The sequence below is a fragment of the Mustela nivalis genome, assembly GCF_964662115.1.
Source record: "Mustela nivalis genome assembly, chromosome: 4".
NCBI classification, from domain to species: domain Eukaryota; kingdom Metazoa; phylum Chordata; class Mammalia; order Carnivora; family Mustelidae; genus Mustela; species Mustela nivalis.
This window is the reverse complement of record NC_139023.1, coordinates 8745146-8764757: the sequence shown is the minus strand read 5'-3', so window position 1 is coordinate 8764757 and position 19612 is coordinate 8745146. Positions and strand designations below refer to the sequence as shown.

Here is a 19612-nt window from a genome sequence, read left to right as displayed (position 1 = left end):
TACCTGAGTCGTTGAGCCGAGTTTGCTCTCGGGAGAGTCTGTTCCCCGCTCAGGCACAGATTCACCAACTCACTGTCAGGGAAGGCAGGGCTCGCTCACCTGTTGCGGAGGTCGGAGCCAAGTGCGGAGGAGGGGCGGCTCTGGCTCTGCGCGCAGCTGGCTCAGGCTCTGAGCCCGGCAGTGTCCCTCTGCAGGACCATCAAGCCCACGGAGCTGTTAATCATTACCTCTACTCGCCCCAGCAGGTAAGGGTTGGAAACCTGAGCCACTCCCTGTGCCTCAGTGCATGTTGGGAGTGTTTACTTTCCTCCTTAGGAACCGCTGATAGGAACGCTCCTTTGCTCCCTGACACACATCTGGAGACAGGAATGGACATTAACCACTGAATGGGACTGACTCTAAAACTGACCTCTACTCTCTGTGCAGATTACGGATGAGTAGTCTGTAAGAAGGGACACTACCTAGGAATGAATGAATAGGCACTATTCACATGTCTTGCCTAAAACGTGCTCTTTGAATTAGAAATGTCTTACTTTTTTTCCTTTGTCCTACTGCCGCCTCCTCGCCCAGCCAGCACCTTTTCACCCAGAGCAGTGGTTCTTGCTCCTCAAGGCACCACAGAACCTCTATGTGACTTGCTGAACCTGCATACCCCCGGCCTCAGCACACAAGAGACCCTGATCTAGAAGGTGTGGGGGGGCTGCAGGCACCTGTATTTTTTTGTAAGCTCCAAGGAAGAATCCAGTGGACATCAAGTTTGAAAACGATTGCACTGAAGTACAAAAGAGGAATTACAAAACAATTTAGTCGTTAGCTGACTGAATTGAATTTGGGGACTTCGCTTTTGCTCAATACCTCCAGTTTCAAAAAGGGCTCCGAAGACTTAGAGACCCTCAAATGACAGATGTTCTGGGCATACAAAGTGCTTTTGTTTGCGTAAGTGCACGCACGTGCGCGCACACACACACACACTTAAACACACTTTTTAGTATCATTGTTCATATGTCTGTTTCCCATATAAACTATTGACAATTCAAAAAAAGTAAGTTTTTTTTTTTACAAGTATAAATCATAAGCCCCCATGCCTGGGTGGCTCAGTGGGTTAATCTGCCTTTGGCTTAGGTCATGATCCCAGGGTCCTGGGATGAAGTCCTGAATCAGGCTCTCTGCTCAGCAGGGAGCCTGCTTCCCCCTCTCTCTCTGCCTGCTTCTCTGCCTACTTGTAATTTCTTCTTCTGTTAAATAAAGAAATAAAAAGTTAAAAACAACAACAACAACAACAACCAAAAAAACCCTTAAGCCCTTAAATGAAATTCAGTATAATTTCAACAACGAGTACGGTAGGCAGAATTGCTTTCTGGTGTTTTTTGAGTCAAATGTCAAAGTCATAGACTGAGCATTAGTTTAGATTTGCAGGTTACTTGTTTGATCAATACGGTGTTTAAGGATTCTGTATGTTCAGGAGGTCAGAGAGTTTATCTATTTGACTTGTGCACGAAGATGAGGACCGACTGGCTTTATCACGTTTGAAGGTTATTTTAATAACGGAGCAGAGTCGAACCAATGGGCTTCTTAGGTCACGATCAAAGTTTCTACAACCTCATATATGAGGACAGTGTAATTTGGGATTACTTGTGGGTGTTCACATGATTAGCTGGCCCCAGGACCCCCTGCTGCGTGGACTGACCTTTGAATGATGACTAATGGGACCTGCAGTGTCTGTGGCCCCCAGGTTCCAGAACTTTGTTTAAGTTTACGCTCGGTCTCCACAGTCTCCTCTCTCTGTGGATCATGTGCTTGTTATCAGCACCAGGACAACTTTGTTTTGCACTTTTTATCACAAGCATCCTTGAAGCCTTTGTTCTGACTTCTGCTTTCCAGTTAGTTAGCTTTAGTTAGAAACCCAGGGATTCTTTTTATTTTTGAGTATTTACCCTTTTATAAATATATGATTTTTTAAATCATAATATGAAAAAAACCTAATTACATATGTGCAACATGTTAGTTTTGAAAAACACAGACATGCAGAAGAATAATTCACTGACAATCCCAGCCCTTAAGTAGTATTACTATAAACAGTTTGGTGAGTGCCTTCATTGGCATAGTTTCTCTACAGCTATTTACCAAAATACTCTTACCTTTGCCTTAATGTTTGATAACTTGCTTTTATCACATAAAATATATTATGAACACTTGACTATATATCAGTCAGTTTTTTCCTGCAATGATTTTAATTAGTTGTACTGTATCATACCATATAAAGTATTGTTTAATCAGTTTCCTATTGTGAGAAATTTGTGGTACTGTAAATAAGACTTCAGAAAATGCTTATATATAGCTGCATAGAACTATAAGAATGCCTTTTAGATAGAGTTCAAAAAATGAAATTGCAATGTGCATTTTTAAAGAAGTTCTCTCAAAAAGGTGTCACTTTTATACTCCTGGGATAACTCCTGGATTATTCTTCTTTTTTAATTTATCAGTTTGAAAGGTAAAAAAAACATCATATCCTATTTTAAATATATATATTATTGATGATCTTGTCTCACTATGTCCATTCTCCACCGCAACCGGCATAATCTTCTCCAGACAAAAATCAAGTCACAATACCACCTTTGATTTCCTTTGTTGAAAACCTTTCTGCCAGTTGCCCCCAAATCTGGATAAAGTCTAAACCTGACCTTCTTCCCATGGCCCCAGAGGCCTCCATAGCCCACTTCTTCTCTATCTCTTGGACTTGATCGATTCTCTGCTTCCATGGTACGGACTCTACACTTGTGGCTCTGGCTTGATGTTTTTCTTTAAGAGAAAGAGAAGAGGGAGGGGGAGGGGCAAAGGGAGAGCAAAAGTCTCAAGCAGACTCCACACAGAGCCCAGAGCCCAGTGCAAGGCTCAATCCTAGGACCCCGGGATCATGACCTGAGCAGAAATCGAGAGTCGGTTGCTCAACTGACTAAACCACCCAGGTGTCCCTCAGGCTTAATTTTCTGTTCCTGGAACAGACCAAGCTGTTTCCTGCCTCATTTCCTTTGTTCTTCTGATTATCTTGCCAAGAAAGCTCTGCTCTCGTCACAGCTGGTTTCTTTTCATTTTTCTGGTTTTTCTTAAAGGTAATCACTTCAGAGAGACTTTCCATGGCCATCCCCTCCAAATGAGGCCACCAATCTTTCTCTAACACAATCTCCTATTCTATTGTCCTAATGGCAATTATCGCTATCTGAATGCACTTTACTGTTTCATGTGTTATTGAATGTGTATTTCTTGTTTTGGGTGACTTGATTTACCTCGCTTCTCTTTAAACCCTTAGCTCTAAGGAAACAGGGAACTTGACTGCTAGGTTCACTGCTCTGTCTTCTGTGCCTAGAACAATGCTAGACCCGTGTCAGAGGTTGAAGACACACCGGTTCAGAAACACATGATGGTGGCTTCATAAATGTGTGGTGAGTAAATAAATGGGAATCTACTTTTGTCCTGACTTGAGTAGATGCTTTTATCAAGTACTAAGGGCATATATATTTTTTAACATGATTCTAGAATTTATATTGTGTTCCACTGTGACCTATGTAACGGAACAGACATTAGTTTTCCATTATTAATAGGTTTCTAGTACAGCTTGATGTCTGGCAGTGCCATCTGATCCGCAGGCTTTTTTCCCAGAATTTTCTTCATTATTCTAGCCTTGTAATAGTATAATTAGCTTCTCACTGTGGAATGATATCTAGGAATTTCACCATCAACCATCGTTATGGGCAACTCCTCCTAGGCCAGCAAGCTTCATCCATGTTAGCAACTGACTTCAAGTTTAGGGGAGAAAGGCCCCTAAAAAGAGTTATTTTTCTTGGTTAATGCATTTCTTTAGGGTTTTCTAGAGAGTTCTAGACTGACTGTAGGAAGGGCTGTTTGTTCATGCCTCCCCATATTGTTTGAAAGGACTTCCTGTACGCTGGTTCTGGGTTTGGACATGTGCCTTGCTTTGGTCAATGGGTCAGTTCCAAATGACAAAAATGGAGGCTTGAAAACCAAGCCCCAGGGGTGGGCTCCGAGGCTTCACCTTCATTGCTCTTGAAGCCTGGAACCACCATATGAACAAGACTGGGCTAGCCGGTGGGATGATGAGAGAGCCTTGGCCCAGTTGCTCTATTACTCTAGCCGACAGCCTAAAGGCAGAGCCGCTAAACTCATCTGCAGCTGACTACAGTCTCACCAATGAGTCCAGCTGGAAACAGCAGGAAGTCTTTCTGGCGGAGCCCAGCCCACATTGCCAACCCACAGAACTATGAGCTATGTCAGTGGTGGTTGTGTTAAGCCACTAAGTTTCGAGGTGGTATGTTTCAGAGCACAAGCTGAAGAATGGCGCTTGTGTGTTTTTGTAAGACACACACAAACATGCATGCATACCAATATCTCATTCATTGGAAATCGAGAGAAATACTTGGAATGCGTTTCTACCACAATTCTGCTGCAGGGATGGCCCATAGCAATAGAACAGAAAAGAAGGAGACAAAAAGGGATGCCTGCATGGCTCAGTTAGTCAGGCATCAGCCCTTAGATCAGGTCATGATCTGGAGTCCGGGGATGGAGGCCCACGTGAGATCAAGCGCCACATCAGGCTCCCTGCTGAGAGGGGTTTTGGTTCTCTCTCCTTCTGCGCCTCCCCCTGCTTGTGCTCTCTCTCTCTCTCTCAAATAAATAAATAAAATCTTAAAAAAAAAAAAAAAAGGAGGAGACAAAAAGATGTGGGTTATCATTAGGTTAGGTCATTTGCACAGACCACTAAACCACCCCTGAAAAGCATTTAGAGACGTAACTTGAAGAAAATACATGGAGAACAAGAAATTGCCTGATTCTAACACTGTGTGACCCAAAATGCTATCAGTTTGTTGCATGGCCATACACCTCACTTTGTATCTGAAGCTGTACTTGGGGCCTATGCTAGGTGCTAAGTGAAGGAAAAAAAAGAAGTAGAGTAACTCTAAACACTGAGGGGAACTCCCAATAAAAACCTAACTGGGTCACCTTCTTAAGGAAGCAAGCCGTTCATAATGCAACATGATATGTTACTTTTCCAACATGTGAAGGTTAAAATAAATGTATTTTATAATTGGGAATTTTCATTGTCAAGATCTTAGTAAATTGCAACGGTTGTAACATTAATTCTTTAAGAAAAATCCTGATGTTGATCTTGAATTTGAGGAGTAAACGATCATTTCGTATTTAGATTTAGGAACATGTAAAATATAATATGTTTCCTATGAAAACAAAGACTTTAGAACTTCGATTTAAAAAAGTAAAATTTTGCTTTGCTGAGAAAAACAAGATAAGGGTGGAGAAATTCTTTCTTAAAATTCCTCCAAAACTTTCATTAAAGCAATGCTGTTATAGATGTATAGATCATTTAAAAACATCTCTTCGTTGATGAGTTTTGAGAGAAGTTCACCTTCTGTTGTTACATTGTAGGGCTGAAGGGTAACTTTTTAAAAAAAGATTTTATTTATTTATTTGACAGGCAGAGATTACAAGCAGGCAGAGAGGCAGGCAGAGAGAGAGGGGGAAGCAGGCTCCCCACTGAGCAGAGAGCCCGATGCGGGGCTCGATTCGAGGACCCCAGGATCATGACCTGGGCTGAAGGCAGAGGCTTAATCCTCTGAGCCACCCAGGTGCCCCTGAAGGGTAACTTTTGAATTGGGCTATGATTTGTCCTATTGATGGGGATCAAAGTCACACAACTGCTTTAACAACTTGAACAATGAAACATAATACTGATAAGTGATAAAAATAATTCCTATTTCTAAGCATGTTTCCTCTCTAAGAGAAAGTTTCTGATCTTAAATATAGACTGTTTTTCAGCACTGCAATGGCCAGTGGAGAGAATTCAACTTACTCAGTCATTGAAAAATTGCTGTGTGCCAGACAGAAGTAGTAGGCATGGTGACAGTAAAGGTGCATCAGAAGGTCTCTGCCCTCGAAGAGCTATAATCTTCAACATGGACACAGACTCCATTCAGTCTTCTCTGCCACAGGAGAGAGGAGACTTAAAAGCACACATGCTTTCCAACTTCAGCGACAGAAGGAAACCCAGGGTTCTGGTAGATTTTAGGAGGTGGGGGCCTCAAAATTTTGTGTAAAATTTTAAAATTAGAGTTTAAAAAGAGTGTTTAAAAAGTTAGAGTTAAAAAAGAGTGTTAAACACACTCTTCGAATGAATGGAGAATCCTTTCCAAATGAAACAAGCAATAATCATTCTCCCACCCTAAGTTTTGCTACCTTTTACTATTGTAATTGTGTACAAAACAGAGAAATCCAACAGAATGTGACCATGATGCCGTTTTTCTGATACAGCAGTTATCCAAGTTGATTTTTATACCATCCTTCACTCCTTCTTCTCCTACTCACACTACATCCACTTCGCACTCTTCAAGTTTGGGAAAAAGGTGGATAAAATAATAGGACTATTAATAATAATAATAACAATAACATATAAAAAGTTTCATTCCAAGTGACAATAGCTTATAAATAATTAAGGTCAATGTTCTTAAATCTCAATGTCAGCAGTTGACTAATGCTGAAAGTCAAGTCATGGGGTGCCTGGGTGAATCTGTTGGTGGAGCGTCGGACTCTTGATTTTAACTCAAGTCATGATCTCAGGGTCTTGAGATCAAGCCCCACATCAGGCTCTGTGCTTGGCAGAGAGTCTGTTTGAGATTCTCTCTCTCCCTTTCTTCCGGCCTCCCCCTGCCACTCACTCTCTCTAAAACAAATAAGTAACTCTTTAAAAAAAAAAAAAAGAAAGAAAGAAAGTCAAGTCATAGCCTGGACATTCTTTAATGGAGTATTGTAATAGTGACTATATCTCTCAATAAAAACTGCAATATTTGGTCCGATTTCCAGAAATAACATGAACTTAGGAATCTGCTAGGAAATCATGGACATATGAGTATTAAATAACACAATTCTCATTAATGCAGACTGTAAGTGATGTGTTCTTGACCCTTGTCTGTGTTATTGCTTTAGGACCACAGTTTTGACAGCTCCCATCGCTTCAAACCATCCTGTTGCTTACAGCACACACTTGGCTCAGTAGTCATATGTGGACGTAACTAAGCACGCATGTATGTTTCTCGTTTGTCATTCACAAGTTCTCATACTAATGGCAGACTTAAAATGTTATATGCTATTAATTACTGCTTTTCTTAGAAGGATCACAGCTGTTTTCTATCCCACCTTTAAGAACTCCAGCTACATACAGGTGATCTATTCTAGGCACAGGCGCTTGTATAGTTTCAGAAAAAGGTGAGAGTTGGGCTTGTGTAGGTCACACCCACAGCATGAAGTTCCTGGTGTATGTCCTGTTTGCTCTAAGGGAACCCTCCTGGGGTAAACTCTTGTGACATCAAGTAGATCACAACATATTTGTGGAAAAAGGTTAAACATTTGAATAATGTAATTATGTATCTTCTGGGTAGTGTCCATTTATTAGTTAGAGAGAAATGGGGGAGCTATTAAGGTACCCCTCTTTCTAACTATATATGTGTACAATGCCAGTTGTTGTCAGTATTATAACAGACTAAAGGCAGAGACAGATATGAGAACCCAAGTGCTTTCTATTAACCCAGACATTAAAGAGATTTGCAAACTGCAAAACAATGACATTCTCTTCAGCACATGGTTTTTTTGTTTTGGAAAATAGAGCTATTTTTCATAATATGTAATTAACATGCTGTGAATTCATATTTTTAAATTAATGGGTTAATTTAAATTTTTTTCTCAGTTTTAATTTCTAACACAGTGAACACTGATTGATGTAATCTACATGAGCAGAATTTTTTTTTTGATGTATTTTTTTTATTTAATTTTTTATTTTTTATAAACATATATTTTTATCCCCAGGGGTACAGGTCTGTGAATCACCAGGTTTACACACTTCACAGCACTCACCAAATCACATACCCTCCCCAATGTCCATAATCCCACGCCCTTCTCCCAAACATGAGCAGAATTTTTTGAGGTTGTCAAAACTTGTGAAAAATGTAAAGAGATTCCAGGAACTGAAAAAGTTGAGAATTGCTGATTGGGAATGAAGAGACAGATGGGACCTAGAGTATTAAATTTGGGAGTAATCAGCATTTGGCTGGTGATTTATACAGGCATTCAGATGAAACTGGCCAGTAGAAGTTTCCGAAGGGAAAAGATATGACTCATACTGAAATGCTGAGACTTAAGTTTCTTAACCTGTCCAAGTGTACCTTATCCACAAAACGCCATTGTATGCATTATTGTCAGTGGGTCACCGTTTGTAAAGCACTTGGCATAAAGAAGGCAGTCAATAAATGATACTTACTTTTTATTTTTGTTCTTGAATCTTTTATCTTTCTTCATTCGAATGCAGAATTGATTTTTTGGCATAATCCAGACGACTAGTCAAGTACGCTTCTTGTCCTTCACGCAGGAGCAAGTGGAGAGAGGAAGTGAGCAGGGAGAGAAAGTTTGACACAATGAAGGGAAAGGTAAGTGTAGCTTGTCATCTGCCCTTACAGTATTCATATGGGTCAAGCAGCCCCTGCCATTGAGATGATTGGCTTTATTACTTCTTTTAAATTGGGTTCAAATGTTCTTGCCATTTTTCAGTGTGGCAGAAGGAACACAAAAACATTGGGATCAGAGGTGATTGGAATTCTGGTTCTGCTCCATACTGGAAGTGTAACCTTGGGAAGCTACTCTACCTTTTGGAGCCCTACTCTCCTAACCTGTGCAATGAGAACCTTGATAGAGACCTTAGATGAGCAGACTATTGCGCAAGGGCATGTAAAGGGAAGTGCTGTGTGCCAGGTGCATAATAGTTGCTTAATAAATGGCAGCCATATTGTTGTTTGCTGAGGTGTGAGCTGGAGAGTGCAAGGATCTCTAAGGCAAGAAACTGACACTTCCAACTGAAGTTATGAGTTATAACTGGTGGAATGAAGGGGAAAATGAAAGTAGACTATAAACAGCAAAAAAAATTCTTAGAAAAAAAATTCATAGTTTGAAGTTTTATTTTTCCCTTGTGACTCAGCATCCATTTTAATCTTTTCCCAAAGGATGGCCATGCATATGTATATTTATCTGTATTGTCTCTATCATTCATATAGCTATCACATTTATCTATCCACCTGTCTAAGTGACAAATGTGGACGACAAACACTGAAATTCAGTGTGGGTTGGGCAAAGAGTAGGAAGAGTGGTAGAAACCCAAGTCACAGATTTCTAGATATACACAAGGACAGATAACTATGACAGAAGACAGGTAGATCAGTCTCCACAAATTCAAAGGTTGAAAGACTTTGCAATGACTTTTAGACCAAGGCTTACCTTTTGCAATTGTGATTGTCCTGTTGTCTGCCATTTTCTTGTCTTGCGGCTCCATTTTCTTGGCATCTCCATGTAGGTTATTAATTTAAGACTTATTTATTTTCCTAAAGTGCCATGAATATGTTGGAGATGGTATAGCACAATAGAGTTCAGGGTTTGGAGCCAGGCAGAATTTGGTTTGACTCTTAGCCCTGCTAATTTGGGCAAAATCATGAATGCAACCTATATTATCGAATGCCTGCCATGTACCTGGTATTGCACCGATTTCTTATGATATGATAATAAGCAAAGGACCTACATCCCCATTCTTAGGGACCTCAGAGTATCAGGTGGGAGAGAGACATTATTTAAAAATGACGCTAATGAATATATGACTACTCACTGAGGTAAGTTCTAAACTGAATTACAAGTTAGAGGGTGAGGTAAACAGTATATACTCAGAAACAACAGTGTGGGCAAAAGATTTTTGACAGAAAGGAGCAAGGAAAGTTAAAAGAAAAATTTGGTGTAGCTGGAGTGAAGACAGCCAGAGGAGGAATCAGAAGCTCTAGTTTTCTTGTCTGTAAACTGGGGTTAATAAGGTTATCTTGTGGATTACTGAGAGAATATGATACTGCCCAAACAATAGTGGCAATTCTATTAAATGGTGGCTACAGTTATAATTACATAGTTGCTGCAGAGATGAAGACATTTCTTCATTACATAATGTGAGATCAGACCTTCTCTAACATTGTAGTTGTGTTCACCCTCGACAACTGACCACTGGCAGACAAATGCATCCCAGTCCTTGCAGTGCCCAGAAGACTTATAGTTTAGGGAGGAAGTGAGGTGTTTTCTTTTGGTCTTGGACTATGTAGATGCCTGTCAATGAGAGAAGGAATGTCAGAAAGCCATTGTTGAAAGGAAGGAGAAAGGAGTCAAATAAACTATGTTCTAAATAAATTTTTCCCTAGACATGTCTTGAAATGTGACATTCCATTCCCCTAATCTGCTGTTTTCCTACCCTACAGGCAAAGGTTCCAACTTCCCAACATGTTCCTGCAAGCAAAGATCTGAATGAAGAAGCTAGTGCAGAAAAAGCTCTTCCAGCCGTATCAAGGGAATTAAATTGAATTGCAGAATTAGCTAGTCTCAAGAATACAGTGCCATTAAATACTTTTTGCTGTTTTATTAATTTTTCTTCAAATTCCAGTTAGTTAACATACAATATAATGTTAGTTTCAGGTGTACAATATAGTGATTCAACGCTTCCATATGTCACTCAGTGCTCATCTCAAGTGCCCTCCTTAATCCCCGTCACCTGTTTTACCCATCTCACACCCACCTCCCCTCTGGTGACCATCAGTTTGTTCTCTAGAGTTAAGACTCTGTTTCTTGGCTTACGTTTCTTTCTCTATTTTCCCCTATGATCATCTGTTTCACATATGAGTGAAATCATACGGTATTTGCCTTGCTCTGGCTGACTCATCTCACTTAGCATACTACTCTCTAGCTCCATTCATGTCATTGAAAATGGTAAGATTTTATTCCTTATTATGGCTAATATTCCACTGTGTATATATATATATATACCACCTCTTCCCTGTCCATTCATCAGCCATTGGGCACTTGGGCTCTTTCCATAATTTGGGTATTGTAGATAAAGCAGCTATAAAGATTGGGGTGCACGTATCCCTTTGAATTAGTATTTTTGTATTCTTTGGATAAATACCCAGTAGTGTGATTGCTGGATCAGAGAGTAGAAATAGATAACTTCCTAGAAATAGTAGAATTTCCTAGTAGAAATAGATAACTTCCTAGAAACATAGAAACTACCAGAACTGAAACAGGAAGAAATAGAAAACTTGAACAGACTGATAACAAGCAAAGAAATTAAACTGGTAATCAAAACACTCCCAAGAGATATTGAAAAAGAAAGCCAACGTTGGTGGCATCACAATTCCGGACTTCAAGCTCTATTACAAAGCTGTCATCATCAAGACAGCATGGTACTGGCACAAAAACAGACACATAGATCAATGGAACAGAATAGAGAGCCCAGAAATAGACCCTCAAATCTATGGTCAACTCATCTTCGACAAAGCAGGAAAGAATGTCCAATGGAAAAAAGACAGCCTCTTCAATAAATGGTGCTGGGAAAATTGTACAGCCACATGCAGAAAAATGAAATTGGACCATTTCCTTACACCACACACAAAAATAGACTCAAAATGGATGAAGGACCTCAATGTGCGAAAGGAATCCATCAAAATCCTTGAGGAGAACACGGGCATCAACCTCTTCGACCTCTGCTGCAGCAACATCTTCCTCAGAACAACGCAAAAGGCAAGGGAAGCAAGGGAAAAAATGAACTATTGGGATTTCATCAAGATCAAAAGCTTTTGCACAGCAAAGGAAACAGTTAACAAAATCAAAAGACAACTGACAGAATGGGAGAAGATATTTGCAAACGACATATCAGATAAAGGACTAGTGTCCAGAATCTATAAAGAACTTAGCAAACTCAACACCCAAAGAACAAATAATCCAATCAAGAAATGGGCAGAGGACATGAACAGACATTTCTGCAAAGAAGACATCCAGATGGCCAACAGACACATGAAAAAGTGCTCCCTATCACTCGGCATCAGGGAAATACAAATCAAAACCACAATGAGATATCACCTCACACCAGTCAGAATGGCTAAAATCAACAGGTCAGGAAATGACAGATGCTGGCGAGGATGCGGAGAAAGGGGAACCCTCCTACACTGTTGGTAGGAATGCAAGCTGGTGCAGCCACTCTGGAAAACAGCATGGAGGTTCCTCAAAATGTTGAAAATAGAACTTCCCTATGACCCAGCAATTGCACTATTGGGTATTTACCCTAAAGATACAAATGTAGTGATCCAAAGGGGCACATGCACCCGAATGTTTATAGCAGCAATGTCCACAATAGCCAAACTATGGAAAGAACCTAGATGTCCATCAACAGATGAATGGATCAAGAAGATGTGGTATATATACACAATGGAATACTATGCAGCCATCAAAAGAAATGGAATCTTGCCATTTGCAACAACATGGATGGAACTAGAGCATATCATGCTTAGTGAAAGAAGTCAAGCAGAGAAAGACAACTATCATATGATCTCCCTGATATGAGGAAGTGGTGATGCAACATGGGGGCTTAAGTGGGTAGGAGAAGAATCAATGAAACAAGATGGGATTGGGAGGGAGACAAACCATAAGTGACTCTTAATCTCACAAAACAAACTGAGGGTTGCTGGGGGGAGGGGGTTTGGGAGAAGGGGGTGGGATTATGAACATTGGGGAGGGTATGTGCTTTGGTGAGTGCTGTGAAGTGTGTAAACCTGGTGATTCACAGACCTGTACCCCTGGGGATAAAAATATATGTTTATAAAAAATAAAAAATTAAAAAAAAAAAAAACACTCCCAACAGAGGCACCTGGGCGGCTCAGTTGATTAATCATCTAAGTCTTGGTAGGTTTTGGCTCGGGTCATGATCTCAGGGTCCTGAGATGGGGCACTGAGTGGGGCTCCATGCTCAGCACAGAGTTGACTTGAGATTCTCTGCTTCTCCCTGTGCTCCTCCCCCAACGTGGCTAGCAGTCTCTCCCTCTCTCTCTCTCTCTCTCTCTCTCTCTCAAATAAATAAATAAATAAAATCTTAAAAACAAAACCGAAAAACTCCTAACAAACAAATTCCAGGGCGAAATAGCTTCACAGGCAAATTTTACCAAACATTTAAAGACTGAATACTTATTCTCCTCAAACTATTCCAAAAACAAAGGCAAACTTGAAATTTCATTCTGTGAGGCCAACACTACCCTGATACCAAAACCAAATGAAGACACTCCTAGAAAAGAGAACTGTAGGCCAATATCTCTGATGAACATGAGTGCAAAAATTCTCCATAAAATACTAGCAAATTAAATCCAATAATACATTTAAAAAAAATCAGTCACCACAATCAAGTGGGATTTATTCCTGGGTTTCAAGGATGGTTCAGTATCTGTGATTCAATCAACATGATATATCACATTAATAAAAGAAAGGATAAGACCCAGTAGATGCAGAAAAAGCATTTGACAAAATACAGCATCCAGTCATGGATATACACGCATAAATATACAAACACACACACACGCACGTATACATACACGCAAGGTTCTTACACTCTGGATGTCAGGATGTGTGCACTCTTCTTAGGGTCCCATATACAATTAAAAGAGCTTTGGGTTTAATGAGTGTTCAAATACTGTAGCTGTCGAAAGCAGTACACAGAAGGAGGAATGTTTTAATCTCTGCAGCATCTTTCTGGGGACTAGTGTTGCTTCACAATAGCCAGTGCATGCGGTAGAAAGGAGCTACTGTTGAGTCGCTCTTCTTCCTCTTCCTAATTTCATGTGTGAACACCAAGTCCATCAATGTTACCAGCTGCACATCCCCTGGCACCTGTCCCGGCAGATTAAGGCCCGGGAAACAGTGCAAGAAGATAGAGCGCGGGGGTGGAAGCAAAGAAACTCACAGCCTTTGTGGGCATCCTGCATCCAGACCAAGTCCTGTGACCAGCTTTGCTTATGGAAGGTGGAGCTCCACTAGGTGGGAACTCGAGATGGGTTTCTGGGCTTCAAGTGCACAGGAAGAGACTAACACATCAGCCCCTCCTTACAGAACGCCACATCAGCTGTCACCAGAAGCAGTGGGTCAGCTCTTTTTAGCTTTGGACTCCCTTTGGTGTAGTTTCCTGGAACCTGCCAACTTAGAGGCTCACATTTCCATTGGGGTTTTCTGGCCAGAGGGTTCCCTGGTTCCTGTCTATCTTTCACTTTGAGGGAGACTTTGTTGCCATTATTTTATAAAGTTGGGGAACTTGAGGCCACAAGAACCCACGATGTGAAGCTCCAGATGTTGAAACTATGGTTCCCAAACACAGATCACCAGTTTCCCCTTTTTCCACACGTGACAACTGTTGCCCCTTAAACAGCAACAGTTGAACTATGTGGGTCCACTGACACGTGAGTTGTTTCCAATAAATAGAGCATAGTACTAGAAATGTATTTTCCCAACTCTGGACTCCGGGAGCCCAATTGAAGCTTACAGAAAGGAGGGGGAGTGAGGAAGGGGGATGGGGTAACCGGGTGATGGGCATTAAGGAGGGCACATGGCGTGATGAGCACTGGCTGTTATACACAACCAACGAATCACCGAGCACTCCGTCAAAAACTAATGAGGTACTATATGTTGACTAAATGAACATTAAAAAAAAAAAAAAGCATAGATTAAAAAAAAAGAAATGTATTTTCTCTTCCTTAAGATTTTCTGGATAATGTTTTCTTTTCTCTCTTACTTTATTGTAAGTACTTTATTGGCCCAAATTGTTCTGTTCAGGTCCAGGCCTCAGAGGATCCTTCCTGTGAAGACAGGCCCCTCAGCAGCCACAAGCAGCCTCTTCATGGCCTCTTGCGAATCTGAGGAACAAGATAGAGACTTTTGGTTTCTAGTCTGGTATGTAAGGAGCTTGGAAGTCACCACTCTGCTAAACAACGAGTAAAAATCTGAAGGAACCAAAAATTCCTAAATCATTAAGGGAGGGGAGGTTGCTGGGCCAAGGGCTTCCTGGAAAACTGGAGAAACCTACACATCACTACAGAGAATCGCAACTTACCATAAGCAAAACCGAAGAGCAAAAACCTCTGGGGGAACCAGTGCAGGGGTAGCAAAAACCTGAACGAAGTTGCTGAATTGCTGGAGGCTCATGTGGACAAGCCCGAGAGTTAGAAACTCCAGGGGACCCAGTCCCTGGCGGGAAGCCTTTGATGGGCTTATAGATAAACTGTATGTGACTCAGGAAAGAACCTCTGAGCTCGTGTATGTCAGCAGAAACATTCAAAACTGAAAAGCAAAGAGAGGGGCTTCTGGGTGGCTCAGTCAGTAAGCGTCTGCCTTCACCTCCCTGCTCTGCGAGGGGCCTGCTTCTCCCTCTTCCTCTGCCTGCCACGGCCCCCGGCTTGTGCACGCTCTCTTTCTTTTTCAAATAAACAAATAAAATCTTTTAAAAAATGAAAAGAGGAAAAAAAGACTGAAAAATACAGAATAAGAGATCTAAGAACTGTGGGACAAGTACTTTTAATGGGAATACCAGAAGAAGGGGAAAGACAGAGAATTGGGAGAAATATTTGAGGCAAGAATGACTGAAAATTTCCCCCAAATTCATGTCAGACACCAACTCACAGAGCCAGGAAGTCCAGAACACACCAAGCAGGATAAATGCCAACATTCATATTTAAACTGCAGAAAATCCAAGATATTTAAAACTGTTAAATGAAGCCAAAGGAAAAAAACCTTCCCAATAGAGGGTGAGAATTACATCCTACTTGTCCTCAGAGCCCAAACACATCAGAGAGTGGGGAGAAGTATTTAAAATGTCCCAAGGAGTGAAGTCCTTTTCTCTTTCCTGAACGTCCTCCAGTTTATTGATAAACTCTTGTGCCCCAGCACAAACCCACATCGAGGTATCTGAGACTCTGTCTCCAGGTTCAGTAGATACATGGAGATTCCTTCTGACTGAGCCGCTGAGTCAGTCACAGTCAAATTCATGTATTTGGTGGGTCCCCGTGCGCTGTGACAGGTGTCCCACACACAACACTCTGTAGGAAACAGGTGCTGTGCTCCCATGGGACGTGAATTTTAATAAGTGGAAGTTTAAGGGTATAAAAGTAACTAATGCTTTGAACCTGTAGTAGACTGATTTTTTTTTTTTCAGCAGTTTCATGATTTTCTATTTCAATTTCAAAATTTTCAGTGTGGAGTAGAAAGAATTTGCAATGAATATCCATATATTCACCACACAAATTCTGCCATTAACACTTTATAATACTTGTTTTATAAAACTGCTTATCAATGTATCCATCCATCCATCCATCCATCCATCCATCCATTCTTTTTTGGATATATTTCAAAGTAAATTAAAGAAATCAGTTTGTTTTACCCCTAAACACCTTTGTATGCATATCATTAAGGCTATTAGCTAGAATTCATTATTTATATATGAGAAAACATTGTTTCTTTTATTTTCTATTTGACATATAATTTACATACAGTGACATGCATAAACCTTCCATGTTCCATTGGATAAGTTTGGATGAATGCAAATACCCATGCAACCCCAACCTTTATCAAGAAACAGAAGTTAGCATCACACCAGAAAATCCTCTCATGTGCCTTCTCAGTTCATTCCTGCAGGGGTCACCCTTCAGAGGCAACTACTCTTCTGATTTTTCTCCATTCACATTAGTTTTGCCTATTCCATGTCGATGGAGTCATGCAGTGTGTATTTTTTGTGTCCAGCTTCTTTTACCTATTATCACTTCTGTGAGCTTCATTGAGGTGGTTGCCATTTTCAGAAGTATATTCCTTTTTATGACTGAGTGATATTCCACTGTACATACCACAGCTTGTTTACTTCGTCTCCAATTGCAAGACCCCTGAGCGTTCTCCAGTCTTTACCAGTTATGAATAAAGTGGCCCTGAACAGCCTTGTGTAAGTTATCAGCTGGCTTTATAAAACTGTTCTTTCCATCCTCAGGAATACTATTGTCTGCATAAGTGGCCGACTTCTACAGCTGTATCTCCAGTCTAAAACCAGTGCCTCCACTCCAGACTCTTAAATCCAACTGCCAACTCAACCTCTCCTCTTGGATCTCCAATAGGCATCTCAAACCTAATGTCTGAAAGCAAACTCTTGCTTAACACCCACCCCAACTGCAATATCCCATCCCATTAAATGGTGATCCTTCCAGTTATTCAGACCATAAACAGAGACAGCCCCAACTCCTCTCCCTTGCCCAATCCATGGGCAATCCTATTTGTTCTATCTTCAGGATATATCTAGAATGCTTCAGTTATTAGCACCTCTCCTCACCATCTGGTCGGAGGCATTATGGCTTCACTCATGAATTTTGGGAAAACCTAGTAAGTGGTCTCTTGCTTCCATTCTGCTCCTCTCACACAGCCTAATCTGAACACCATAGCCAAAGTGGTCCTTTCGGAGCATGATTTTTAGATCCTTCCATTCATGCTGCTTGAAAAAGCTCGTATGGCTCCTTAGTTCACTCAGAAGCAAAGTCCTAGCAATAGCACCCAAGGCTCTGTACCATCTGGCTCTCCATTACACACCTGGCCACTTTCCCATCCTCTTTCTACACCTTGTAGTATTTTTCCTAGTGACACTGGCCTCTGGTGGTCACTCAGTGTGTTCGCAGTTGCTGTTCCCTTTACCTGGCCTGCATTTCCCGAGATGAGGAAGCGTGGCTAGTTGTGAGCTTATGCTGAATTGTCCCTGTCGGTGAATTTGAACATCTCAGGCCAATACCATATTAGGGGAGGGGTGGGGGCTTTTAGCCTAATAGACAATATTCTCTGGGAGAGATTTTTCAAAGGACTCTTTCCCCTGAATCTTGACAAAGCTGAGCGCTTTATACATTGTTTAGTTGCAAGGAAGCCATGGGCAAAATGATGATAGTATCTTTCTTTTTTGCTGCTTTAAGGTGGCATCAGAGTAAACACACACTGATGTGTATACAGGTGTTTTTAATAATGATTTAAGGGTCTATGATATTTTCCAGGAGGGAAAACCTTCCTTTTCTTTCTTTCTTTCTTTTTTTTTTTTTTTTTCCCTAAAGAGCCCATTTGAGTCATGAAGGAAAGCCCAACCTTGTAGTCACGGCATCCTTAAAAGCCACAGACCATAGAGCATCAGGACAGACTCAAGTTGTTCAGTTTCTGCTGCTCCCAGGGCACTCTCAGACTTCAGTGAGCCTCAGCCTCTCCCAAGGACCACCCCACCCTGGGCCCAGAGCTTCCTATTTCTATTTCACAGGTCCTTGGTGAAATCTGAGAACTTGCATTTCTACCAAGTTCCCGGATGATGCTGTGTGGCCGGCTCAGGGATCAGACTTTGAAATAGAGCTTCAAGGGCTATTTGCTGCTTCTCTATTCCCTGGCTGCGTGCAAACCCCTCCTCTGACCTTGCCGCCGGACCCTGAGCCCAGGTGCGGGCTCCCTTGACTTCCTATCCACGGAGGGACTCGAAGTGATGGATGGAAATAAGCTCAGTCTCACTCTTCGCAGCTGAGCTTTGCTTCTGCCGCTGTGGGGTGGTGACTCCGCAGACGCAGGCAGTGGTGACTCCCATTCCTTGCAGGCGGTGGTGACTCCGCAGACGCAGCAGGACCGAGGCACTGATGTAGTGAGTTTATTGGTTCCTCAGATGAAGAAAGGGAGAAAACCAAGACTAGGAGTAGATTAAACCGGTGGTTCTGAAACTTAATACACACATCGGACACTTACTAAAAATGCAGGTTCTCCGCTGACACCACCATCGCCGCACAGGCGTGCTGGTATCTTGGGCCAAAAGTAATTTAAGAGATAACATTTAGGGGCGGCTGGGTGGCTTAGTGGGTTAAAGCCTCTGCCTTGAGCTCAGGTCATGACCTCAGGGTCCTGGGATCGAGTCCCACATCGGGCTCTCTGCTCGGCAGGGAGCCTGCTTCCTCCTCTCTCTCTGCCTGCCTGCCTCTCTGCCTACTTGTGATCTCTCTCTGTCAAAAAAATAAATAAAATCTTAAAAAAATAAAAAAGTAGTTTAAGAGATAACATTTAGGGGCGCCTGGGTGGCTCAGTCAGTTACGCGCCTGCCTTGGGCTCAGGTCGTGAGCCCAGGCTGCTGGGATGGAGCCCCAAATCCTGCTCCTTGCCGGGGGCGGAGCGCGCTTCTCCCTCTCCTGCTGCATCCCTGCTCGTGCTCTCTCATAAACAAATCAATAAATCTTAAAAAAGAAGAAGAAGAAGAAGAAGAAGAAGAAGAAGAAGAAGAAGAAGAAGAAGAAGAAGAAGAAGAAGAAGTAGTAAGATTTAAGTAAACTCCTAGGTGATTCTATTATGGGTAATCAGGGGACCCGCTTTCAGGAATACTGAATTACGCGATTCCTGGCAGCGCGGTCCGATGGGGCGCCCACGGACCCCCCACTCGCCCACGGACCACCCCGCGCCCACGGACCCCCCACTCGCCCACGGACCACCCCGCGCCCACGGACCCCCCACTCGCCCACGGACCACCCCGCGCCCACGGACCCCCACTCGCCCACCGACCCGCCCGCGCCCACGGACCCGCCCGCGCCCACGGACCGTGGCGCGAACACACGGCCGCGCGCTCTGGGCTGAGCCGCGCCGTCGCCCCCTCGGCGAGTGTGGTTCGGGGGTG

General features: G+C 42.1%; 1 protein-coding gene and 1 long non-coding RNA gene across 7 annotated transcripts in view; one reads left to right on the top strand and one right to left on the bottom strand.

Moving 5' to 3' along the window:
- RASSF6 (Ras association domain family member 6) overlaps positions 1-5940 on the bottom strand; it is a 50916-nt gene extending 44976 nt beyond the window's left edge. Inside the window, exon 1 of one of the 4 annotated variants that reach the window (XM_082727048.1) lies at positions 5882-5940. In XM_082727048.1, the coding sequence (XP_082583174.1) occupies positions 5882-5889 (8 nt within the window). In that variant the 5' untranslated portion in view covers positions 5890-5940. Of the gene's footprint in view, positions 1-3; positions 287-5881 lie in introns of those variants that run through there. The other 3 variants (XM_082727049.1, XM_082727050.1, XM_082727051.1) reach the window with 3 other exon arrangements.
- On the top strand, positions 140-16897 carry LOC309862798. 3 transcript variants are annotated; one of them, XR_014310713.1, is made up of 5 exons: positions 140-245; positions 3365-3440; positions 8387-8504; positions 13786-13950; positions 14740-16897. It is a non-coding gene; the product is annotated as an uncharacterized lncRNA (long non-coding RNA). The 3 variants fall into 3 exon arrangements; XR_014310712.1 differs by lacking the exon at positions 13786-13950; XR_014310714.1 differs by lacking the exons at positions 140-245; positions 13786-13950 and adding an exon at positions 2965-3110.
- The last annotated feature ends 2715 nt before the right edge of the window (positions 16898-19612 follow it).